The following is a 10,762-nucleotide window of genomic DNA, read 5'->3' on the forward strand; positions in this document are numbered from 1 at the left end:
AGTGCGGGGCGGGACTGCTGCGGTCCTGCGTCCTGTGGAGCCTGCGGCGCGGGGAGTGGGGGTCGGGCGGGGTGGAACGTGGGGTGCGGGACAGGCGGGGGAAGAAGAAGCCGGCGCGCGGCGGGGCGGGGCGGGCGCGGGGCTGGGGACGGCGCGGACAGGCGGCGCGGGCGCGGGCGTGTGCGGGGCGGGCGGCGCGGCCTCCGGAAGCGAGGGGGCGCTGTGCCAGGCCGCGGCCCTGCGGGGTGGGCGTGTTGCTCCTTCCGCCTCGCGGGCCCCGGAAGCGTGCGCGGCCGCCATGGCGCGGAATGTGGTGTGAGTAGGGGTCGTCGCCCCCCCCGCGGGGCGCCCCTTAGTGTCACAAGCAGACGGACCCCACAGGGCGCGCGGACTCCGGGGAGTGGGGTGGACGTCCCTGGGTCCCCTCCTGGCCCGGGAGAGGCGGGGTCCTCCGGGACCCCCATGGTGGCTTGGGGCACGTGAGGCGGGTGGCGGAAGTCGCCCCCCGCCAGGTTTAGGGCAACCCCGGGGGGCGGGTGTGGCCGGGGTGGCGACAGAGGGTACGAGCCAAACCCGCGGAGGCCACGGTGTCCCCGCGGGGGCACTGGGAGGGCGGCCCGGGGGTGGTCCCGCTGCCAGGGCCGAGGGCGTTGTCTGGAGACGTTTCTGGTCGTCACGGGACGGGCCACGGTGGCTGCTGGGTCCAGGCGGGGAGGCACGGGCGGCCCCCACCGCAGCTCGGGCGCGGCCTGAGGCAAAGGAGCTGGGAGTCCAGATTGGGTTTGAGTGGGAAAGGGCAGCTGACCACAGCCCTCGGCTTTGGGGCAGGCAGGGCTGGAGTCCCGGTTCTGCGCAGCCCAGACCCCCCACGCCCACTCTGCATCTTCTCTGGATTCCCAGGGGCCATCAGGGCGCTGTCCTGCCCCACTTCGCCTTCCCCAAATTGAAGCAGGAAACCCTGCATATTTCTTGGTGAACGAGTGACACAGGCGTAATCAGTAGATGTGGGCTCCCGGGTGGGTTTTGGAGAACAGTAATCAGTATTTCTGGAGAGAGACCGTCAAGAGGCCAGGGCGTGGCTTTGGAGGCCCCTGCACATAGCTGGGGGGAGAGGGGAGGGTGGCAGGTGGGACCCTCAGTGGACGAGGCTTCCTTCAGCAGACATCTGGGACCGGTGCTGCACGTGACCCTGACCTTGGGGAGCACCCAGCACCAAGGAAGAAAGGGTCTTAGGCCTACACTGCCCTGAGCCTCACGTGAATTCCACGCTGGCCCTTCGCCTGTCCCTGGAGAATGAGGAGGAAGTGAGGGTCAGAGGACCCGGGTGGGGTGTTCCTGAAAGGCCAAGGGCGATGGGCCCCTGGAAACATCAGGTGTGGCTGCCCTGGAGGCAGCGGGGCCCGCACGCCCAGCAGTGCACACACTCCTGTTGCTGGGGAGCCTTTGCAGGGAGTGCTGACTGGACTTGCTGTGGACTGGATGCAGCTGGGGAGGGGGTGCTGACAGGGTGGGATCCTGGGTGAGTCACTCGTGGGGCCGTGGGGAGGTAGGCTGGTGGCAGTGAGCCAGGTTTTTGTGTTTTGAGGAAGAAGTTAGGTCAGAGTTCTACTTGAGATAGGTTACGGTGGAGGTGCTTGTGAAATACCATGGGGAGTGCTTGGGGTGCTCCCTGGGGAGAGTGGGATTGAGGGAACTGAGGGCTGGTGGGCCCATAAGGGTTCGAGTCCTGCAGAGAGGCCTTAGAGCCCTGTCCTGCGGCCCTGGGTGTGGACAGTGCAGCTTGTTCCAGATCTGCGGGCTCCATGTGCAGACAGCCCGCACTGCCTCCTGGAGAGGCTCTGCCTGTGAGAACAAGGACAGTGAATAGTCCTGGCCCAACCCCTGCCAGCCTCTCACCTCAAGCCCGCACATGGCCCTTCAGACCCTTAGCAAAGTGTGCCCTTCAGGCCCCAAGCCTGGAGACTCGACAATTAATGGCCTGGGAGCTGTTGTACCCTCTTTTCTACTGTTTCCTGGGAGTCCCCAAACTTTGTCTCCCCTCCTGCAATCCCATAGCTGGTCACCAGAGGGAATGTGTGAACCCCTTGGGTAGCCATGGCTAGCCTGAACCTGTGGGTAAAACAAGTCAGGCTCCTCCACACCCAGAGCCCACCCTTCCTTCTCGGCCTCTCATTGGCGCCCACCCCTGAAGGCTGCACTCTGAGGCTTGGAAGGGCCAAGGCCATGCCCAAGAGGAGGCTCTGCTGGGGTTGGGGGAGTGAAGACTCAGCCCCACTGGCCCAGCCACCAGGCTGCCATGTGTCAGTGTGGTCATCAGGAGGCCTGGGGTGGACATTATTAGTGATTTGGCTTTGCTACAGGCGCCTTGCCTCTGAGAGCTCCCGGCAGCTCCTGGCCCCTGCCAGGCCCCCAGGCCCAGAGGCTCAGCCCTGCCCATCACTCTTGGCCCTTCAGGAACACCCCACCCAAGGCCTCTGACCCTCACTTCCTCCTTATCTTCCCTAGACAGGCAGAGACCAGTGTGAAATTCATGTGAGGCTTGGGGCAGCGTTAGCCTTATGGAGCCTCTCTCTAACTTGCTGCTGGGTGCTCCCCAAGGTCAGCGCCGTGTGCAGTGCCTCAGATAGGTCACCAGAGACTCCTGAAGAGCCCCTGTGCTCCCCCTCCACCAAGACCTGCACCTGGGCTCTCAGACCCCACATCCCCTGAGACCCTGCAGACCTGAGTTTCTCCTGTGTCCCTCCTCCCGGCTCTGAGGCCCAAATAGAGCCAGGATGTGTGGGCAGTGGCAGGGGATGGAACGGGGGTGGGGGGCAGTAGGAAGGCGCCGCCTGTCCACCCAGCTGGACATGGGAGAATGCACAAAACCAACTGACTAGAGATTCTGCACGATTGTCACATGGCCCGCCAGCCCAGGCTGAGTGCCGGTCTAGTTTTCGGTGGCCACTTGGCACTTCTCCAGCTGCCTCCGCTGGCTTCTAGCGGGGTGGTGGGGTACGGCGGTCAGCTCGTATTTAGTGTACCAAATCAGAGTCTGCCTCCGCTGGCTTCTAGCGGGGTGGTGGGGTGTGGCAGTCAGCTCGTATTTAGTGTACCGAACCAGAGTCTGCTGGCAGCACCATCTTCCAGGAGCCTGAGCCTGGTTTGCCTGCATTCTCCATCCCGAAGAGCTAGGCCCTGCTGCCACCAGGAGAGTGCAGAGCTGGCCTTTCTGTCCCATGGTGTGTGGTCCTCTCCAGCTCCACTTCACCTGAGCAACAGGAGAGTGGGCCAGCTGCGGAGAGTCTGCTCTCCCAGGGATATCAGTGCCCCGACGCACGTCTGTGAGCGTTGCCACCAGCTTATTGGGGGAACGCTCTCTGCGGGGCTCTGATTTTTGTTCATTGGCCCTTTCTAAAGTCTGACCTTGGGGGTCAACAGTCCGTGCTCCCTGAGTCAATGCTAGGGACTGGCTGTCCTCCTTGGCAGGCCCATGTAAGAAAGGGGCTGTGGGGACCTCTGTGTCCTTGGGTGGTGACCTGTTGATAGCTACCCCGTTTCCTGCCCACCCCTGTTGTGAGTGGACACCTGGGGGTCTGCAGGGTTAGCTACCCCCTTTCCTGCCAGCCCTGTTAGTGGACACTCGGAGGTCTGCAGGGTTGGCATGTCGGACTGCCGTGGCTAAGTGTGTGATGTGGACCCAATGTCTTCTGTACAGGTACCCCCTGTACCAGTTGGGTGGCCCACAGCTTCGGGTGTTCCGAACCAACTTCTTCATTCAGCTGGTGCGGCCCGGTGTGGCCCAACCCGAGGACACCGTGCAGTTCCGGATCCCCATGGAGTGAGTCCGGGAGGATTCCGGCTGGGGTGGGGGAGTGCCCTCGGGGGGATCCCCATGGTGTGAACCCAGAAGGAGTCTGGCTGGGTTGGGAGAGCGCCCTCGGGGGGCCTGGGTCCTGAGTTAAACAACTCGGCTCACGTGCTAGCTCTTCCTGCTGGGAAGGCACCTCAGGCAGCCCTGGCCGGCAAGTGTTGATGGAGTGCCAGTAGGTGGGGAGCCCAGCAGGCATGCTGCACGCCGCCCGCCCGCTGGGGAGGGCTTCACTGGAAGCCTTAAAATTTGGACCTCTGTGCTCACGTCTTCTGTTGAGTTCTCGCAACTTCTTTCTAGGAGAGGCGCCGGGAGGCTGGGTTGGGAGCAGGCCATGATGTGCAGAGCCACTCAGAAGAGCCTCCTTGACCTCCAGAGAAATGCACAGTCCCTGCGAACAAAACTGGGGTGCCGCTCTGCAGTGTTTAAGGTCACAGGTCCCCAGCTCGGGGCTGGCGCGAGCCAGGCGAGGCAGCAGCGTGAGCTCGCCTGGGGGCAGAGGTCAGGACTGTACCACCTGCAGAGGCTCAGAAGCTGAGCTGACAGTGACCGTGAGGTTCTACAGTAGAGGGAACATGCAGTTAACGCACCGAATCCCAGGCGGGCCTTTCCAGAAGGCACTTCCTAGAACCGTAGAGCACCGTCAGCCGCAGAGCAGGCCTAACCCTGGTGCTGCCGACGGGCCCCAGGGCAGACGAGGTGGGGCACCTGCCAGCCAGGAGTGTGCGGAGACTGTCACCTCGCACAGGCACTTGCCCGGAGTAGGGAGCCATGTGGGGCTGTGGAGCAGGCCAGGGGTTGGTTGGGCAGTGTTCCCACTCCCTGGGGTCTGTGCCACTGCCACCCCATGCTGGTGTGTCCAGAGTAGAGAGCCTTGTGACCAGTAGCACTAGTGTTGCTGGGGCCGCCTGACCCCGCTGGTGCCGGGCACCAGCACCCAGCCTTCCTCCCTGCCCCCTGTGGGCCTTGGTCTGTCGGCCTCTCACCCTTGTTTGTCTGGGACAATATTTTTGGCCTAGCCTGGTTAAGATGCCCTTTTCTCTCTCCTTCGCCTCCAGAATGACAAGGGTAGACCTCAGGAATTACCTCGAGAGCATCTATAATGTGCCCGTGGCTGCCGTGCGGACACGGGTGCAGTATGGTGAGTACCCACAGGAGGGTCTCCTGTTGGTGTTGTGCCCATCTGTACCACACGCCCACCTCGCCGAGCCACAGCCTCAGCCACTGCTTGGGGGTCTTGGTCTGACTTGGTTCATGGAAACTGAGGCACAGGGGGACTTGTCAGGGTCACACGGTGCTTACGTGCCAGAGCGGGGATTGGAATTCAACTGGGCTGGCCTGGGGTCCACTCTGAGCCCTGACTCCGAGGTGGGACTGCAGTGGCTGAGGCTGGGCAGCAAAGCGCTCTCTATTCCATAAGCCCCTGTTGTGTGTTCTGGCTGGTGCTGTTTCTGCTCCTTTGTTGAGAGCCTGCTGGCCTCTGTTCGGAGATGGGACGAGCCTGCGAGCCTGCTGTGCCGGCTCATTTGATTTCCGTGCCCATTTCCCTGAGAAATTGCCTTTTTGAGTTTTTAAAAACATCTTTGCATTTTTAAGAGAGCAGAGATTCGTTTTAGTGGCATTGGCCTCTAAGGATGTAAGTTTTTAAAGTTCTGATTTTGTTTTTTCGCTCCCTTCCGGAAGGCTCTAACAAGAGAAGAGATCACAGAAACGTGAGGATCAAGAAGCCGGACTACAAGGTCGCCTACGTGCAGCTGGTGCGTGTGAGCTGGCCAGCCCCGGCGGGGCCTCCGAGGGGCTCCTTGCAACTGTGTCCTTGGGGATGTTTGTGCCAGAGACGCTGCGCTGGGGCCCAGGGAGCCCCCATGAGGCCGGATCTCAGGGCCGCAGTGCAGAGGCAGGCTCCACATAAGGTCGCGCTCCGTCACGGCCTTGGGGGTGTCAGTGGTGGCGCTGGGAGCACGTGAGCGCTGGGGTGCATGGGGCACGTCTCAGCGTCCAGCCATTTTGTGATTTTGAAGTTTGAATTCTCTCTGGGCAAAAGCGGCCATCACAGGCCTAGTGGGTTTCAGCTCCAGCACACACTAGGTGCTGAGCATGGGAGGCCCCGGCCTCTGGAGAGCCTGTCCTTGGCCAGGTTTCAGACTCGGAGGCAGAGTCTGAGGCCCCTGAGGGCAAAGGTCTTTGGTGCCCAGGCAGGTCTGGCTGGCCGGGGTCTTGGCCGAGGCCCGTGCCTTGCGTTGCAGGGTAGCAGTCCCACAGAGTTGTGAGGGCTCAACAGGCTGGTTCTGAGCAGGTGCTTTCTTATGTGTCCTGGAGGGGCTCTGGGGAAGAAGGACCCTCACCCCACATTGCCTGGGCCTTAGTTTCTGAAACCCAGACTTGTCAGGAGTGAGACCCACAGTTTCAAAGCCTTTCTTCGGGCTCTTTGTTTTGAGTCCCAGGCAAACCCAGAGGCACTTTCTCTCTGGGCCAAGATGTCTACAGACCGCTCCAGCCGCCTCCTGGGCCTTCCCGCTCTGCCCCTTGGGGCTGGCCTTACTGGGTGGGGATGGGGCTGTCTTCCGGTGTAAACGGTCCCTGGAGGCTGAGCCAGTGGCCCCTGCCACTAGATGGCAGTAACACTATTGTGAAAACCGCCTCCTGGGCCAGCCGGCTTACTTTGGGGCTAAGGAGGCAGTTTGTTCAAAAGGCCAAGTTAACATGGCAGCTTTTCTGAAAAACAGTCACATTTGTTGTTCTAAACAGGGGCCCCCGGAATAACTTGGCCTAATATTTGCTGTGCATGAAATCAGCCAATCCAGGTGGGGAGAGCAGCCGTTGGCCTCATAAAGGCCTCTGTGTGCTCAGTGTCAATTGGGCCCATCTGTCTTTGTCATGGCATGTGGGTGGACATCCCGTGTGCCGGCACCGCCACGGGCACTTCAGAGGCAGCTACGGTTACAAGTGGCATTCGAGTCATCCGAACCCTTGCGTTTTTCCTCTGGGCCCCACCTCCCATGAAAACTGAACCCAGCAGCGCCGGGATCCGGTGTCTGCAGCTGCTGCCCGTGTGTCGTTCTCCCTCTGTGAAGTCCAGGCAGCCAGAGACAGGGCAGGGCAACTGGGAGCCTGGAGGGTCCCTGTTGGGCATGGTTCCTCCGGTTCCAGAATTAAAATTTGTAACGGGTCCTCACTCCCTTCCTGAACTCCGGCAGATCTTTGCACAGCCTAGAAATGGGCCACAGCCGTTGGTCCCTGTCCCCCGCAAAGGGGACTCTCAAGGCCCTTTCCTGTCTCGTGTCTGCTGAGACCTTGCTCAGTGTGTCCCCCTGGGCCCTGCGCCAGGGCTTAGAATCACTGCTAATTGCAAAGCCCAGGGAGGGAGCATTAGAAAGATAAATTTATCCACTTTATTTGGAGTTGGCCGCTGTGGAAAGACCCTGTCCCACATGGTGGGAGTCCCACATTTTTTTCTCCTTCAACCTGATAAGCATCTCCTTGGCCCAAAGTCCTGGGAGCTGTAACCAGCGCCTCAGTGACCCACACAACAAAAAGACCATTGACCGCCCGCTGCCCCGAGGCCTGTGTGGACGCTGAGCAGCGCAGGAATGAAGGGCGCAGGACATGAGAGGCAACTCCAGAACAAGCCGCTGCTGCCAGCTGGGCTGAGCTCCGGGCTCGGGTCTCGGGGCTGCATGCGGGTAGCAGCCCCCAGGGCGCCCTGGGATTCCTGAAGGCAGGGCTGCCGTGTTTACTTGTCATTAGGACATTTTTCTCTTCCTGTTGTTTACTCCGATCAACTGTCTCTGTCCTTTCTGGAAGGATCAAGGGCTTTTTTTTTTTTAGGTACAAGGTGAACGCTTCTAGAAAGGGGAACCCCCTGGGAAACCATGCTTGGCATCCACAAACGGTGTTTGTCTTCTGTAAGAAACAGATTTTCTCTCACCAGCTTCCCCCATTTCTTCCCGAAACTATGACAAATGGCCATGTTTGTGTTTTAAACTGTCATTTCTGACTGCCTCAGAAAACTAGCAGAGTCACCTCCATATAGTAAAGGTAAACCTCCCATTCAGGGCAATCAGCCTCACATGTAAACCATTGTCCCTCGGTATTTTAAAAGACGCAAAGTTTAGAGCTGTGTAAGCCAATCCTCCTGCAGGTTGGCTGTAGCGCACGCAGTGCCACCTTCCCCACCAGCCCCTGCCAGGGATTGGGGTGCATCCACCTCCCTCGCAGGGTGGAATCTGGGCCTGTTTCCGATCATACTTGGCTGCTTGCCCACATCCAAATTTATTTACACAACAAGGGTCTGCAAGAGCCAAATGTACTTGACTGATTTTCCTCACTAAAGGTTTCCAGATTCGGGTGCCATCCTCACTCCTCCTCCACCTGTCTGGAAACAGAAAGGAGGCTGGCTGCCCCGACATGTGCCGACTCGCTCCTCCCCCTTCTCTTCCCTCTCCTCTGATCTGCTCTTTCTTTCTGCTGTTGCCCCTTATCTTTGGAGCTACTTAGTAATCAGCAAGTTAAAATGGCTCCTCATATTTGCTCAGGTCCCCAAAGAGCAGTATCCCCTCCTTCTCGTGAACCCGAGCCACATGCCGTGGCCTGGGCTGGGGCTTGGCCAACACAGACATATTCTGAACTCTCAGCAAAAGATGTAAGACCAGTTAATTGGCAGAGCCGGTCCTGATTTATCAGCTGCTGCACGTGCATGTTTCTTCGTACGTGATGTTCATTTTAATTGCCAGGCTCTGGGCTGGGAGGAGGGGGAGCTTTAATGTGAGTACAGCCTGAGGCATTTTGGATGGATAGGTTCGCGTGGTACCAGACGTGATTTGTGTCATGTTTTTCCATGCCTTGTCCCTGCCCCCCCAGTCCAGCCAGGTGGCCCTGTGCTAGTAAATGGGTGCACCCAGGGTGGGGGCAGACACCAGGCCCTAAAGAGACAATGGTGGGGAAAGCAGCCCTGTCCTGGAGCTGTGGCCTCGGCTGCGGCATGATACTGGAGGCCATGGCTGTAGGGCTGCTTACATTCCAGGAAGGGACGCTGCCTCAGGAGGCCCAGGGAGGTGCCTCTGAGCAGTTGAATCCGGCGCTGGCAGAAAGGGGCTGCCAGAAAGCATGAGGCTCCCCATGGACCCCTCTGCTGAGGAGTCTTTGCAGCTCTGGCTGGAGCCTTTGTTCTCCCCCTTAGGCCCACGGACAGACCTTCACGTTCCCAGATCTGTTTCCCGAGAAAGACCAGAGCCCCGAAAGCAGCACTGCCGACGGACTCCACGACATGCTCACGGAGGAGAGGCGGCAGAGGCAGAGCAGTGACCCTCGGCGGGGCGGCATCCCCAACTGGTTCGGGCTGTGACGGGGCGGCCATCAGGGATGTGCCCCAGGTGGGCACTGTGGCAGAGCAGCCCTGACACCTAAATAAAAGTCCTGCTGCAGAAGAAAGAGCAGGAAACTCTGTTTCCTTCTTCTCTTGGGTCTCTGGGTGCCAGACACGCAGCAGCCACCCCCCAACTCTGAGCGCCACGTGGCCTGGCTCTGCTTTCCAGGGTCTGGGCAGTGGGCGCGGCCGGGGTCGGGTCTCTGAGTTGACAAGGAACTGAGGGTGGGCAGACTGGAGACAAGGTGGCCCCATGCTGGGGAGGCGGGTTGGCCAGAGAGAGGGCCACACACAGCCTCGGAGCTGCATGCCCGGTGGGGAATGAGACACGCAGGTGAAATGACCCAGAAGATAGTTCTGAGCGCTGACATTCAAAGCCTGAGCCCGGAGGCGTCGGGAGGAGCAGAGGGGTCCGCAAGAGCACGGCATGGCCTGGCCTGGACAGAAGTTCTGGGGAGGGGCTGCCAGGTCAGCAGCCCTCAGGGGGCCTGGTGAGGGAACTCTGGCCCGCCTGTGGGTTTCAGTTTGGCACAGTTGGCAGCAAGGACCCAAGAAGGGCCAGGAAGGGATCCAAGGGCAGCAGCATCTCAGGAAAGCCATGGCGGAGAGGTGCCATCGGGAATGGGCCCAGGGCTGGGCCTAGGGGACAGGGAGGACGTAGCTTGGAAAGGTGACTAGGGCAGGGGGCAAGGTGTGGGCAGCAACCGCTGCAAAACAGTTCTGTGGGCTTTGAGAGAGGAGAGGGTGGGCTTGAGGGTCCTGTTGGAGGTGCCTGGTGGCCTCGCAGTATCTGGGTGGATGCCTGGGTCTAGACCCTCGTTCTGTCGGCCCAGGGCAGGTCAGGACGCGCAGCTGCTGCCTCTGATTCTTGTCTAAAGGGTTCTGTATGGAAGCCTGTGGCCCTGCCAGAGGCGCTGTGCTGCCCCTCCTAGCCTGGCCTGGCCTGTGGGAGCAAGGGGGTTGCCCGGCCACCATTTACGGGGCCTGAACCTGGCAGACTGGCCTGGGTTCCTGTTCCAGCAAAGCTGGACAGGCCGGCCGGGGCAGCCTCCAGGGGGCCCTGAGCTGGATACAGAATTGATTTTTAGTTTTAATGATGTATTATTCAGGACCTTCCAAGGAGCCCGGATGGTTTCCAGCCCCTCTTCCCAGAACCCCTGCATCTGGTGAGGCCCACGGCCTCCAGAGCCCCTTCTGGCCCCGTCTCCGTGCGGCAGCTGGTGCGTTCTCAGAAAGTTCCAGAGGCCTGGGGGGTCCTCTGTTTTTCTTAACCTGCCCTTGGTTCCAGTGCTTCCCCAGAAAACCCAACATGGAGGCCAGAGCAAGGCCCCCTCCCTGCTGTGTGGAGGCAGCTCCGGCTTGGGAATCAAAGCCAGGGCCCACGTGTACGTTGGGAACCATCTAACCTGACCAGGACGGAGCTGCACTCGGGCGTCCGGGGGAAAGCCCACGGCACGGCTTTGGTGCACAAAGTTGGGTTTGCCGTGTGAGCCTCCCCATCCGAATGCTCGGGAGGACACAGGTATCACGTGGCCTCAGGACCAACC

The 10,762-nt window shown here is 60.3% G+C and overlaps 1 protein-coding gene across 3 annotated transcripts; it reads left to right on the top strand.

The window, feature by feature from the left end:
- The first annotated feature begins 164 nt into the window (after nt 1-164).
- LOC105469788 (mitochondrial ribosomal protein L23) lies at nt 165-9,290 on the top strand. 3 transcript variants are annotated; one of them, XM_071074070.1, is made up of 5 exons: nt 165-315; nt 3,698-3,820; nt 4,909-4,991; nt 5,534-5,607; nt 8,386-8,994. In XM_071074070.1, exons 1-5 carry the CDS (start codon nt 299-301, stop codon nt 8,494-8,496), a joined length of 408 nt encoding a protein of 135 aa, XP_070930171.1. In that variant the 5' UTR covers nt 165-298; the 3' UTR covers nt 8,497-8,994. The 3 variants fall into 3 exon arrangements, with proteins under 3 accessions (XP_070930171.1, XP_011719622.1, XP_070930170.1); XM_011721320.2 differs by lacking the exon at nt 8,386-8,994 and adding an exon at nt 9,030-9,290 and having other exon boundaries at nt 166-315; XM_071074069.1 differs by lacking the exons at nt 165-315; nt 8,386-8,994 and adding exons at nt 585-1,304; nt 9,030-9,290.
- Nucleotides 9,291-10,762: the final 1,472 nt, after the last annotated feature.

Source organism: Macaca nemestrina, chromosome 12 (genome assembly GCF_043159975.1).
Source record: "Macaca nemestrina isolate mMacNem1 chromosome 12, mMacNem.hap1, whole genome shotgun sequence".
Classification (NCBI taxonomy): domain Eukaryota; kingdom Metazoa; phylum Chordata; class Mammalia; order Primates; family Cercopithecidae; genus Macaca; species Macaca nemestrina.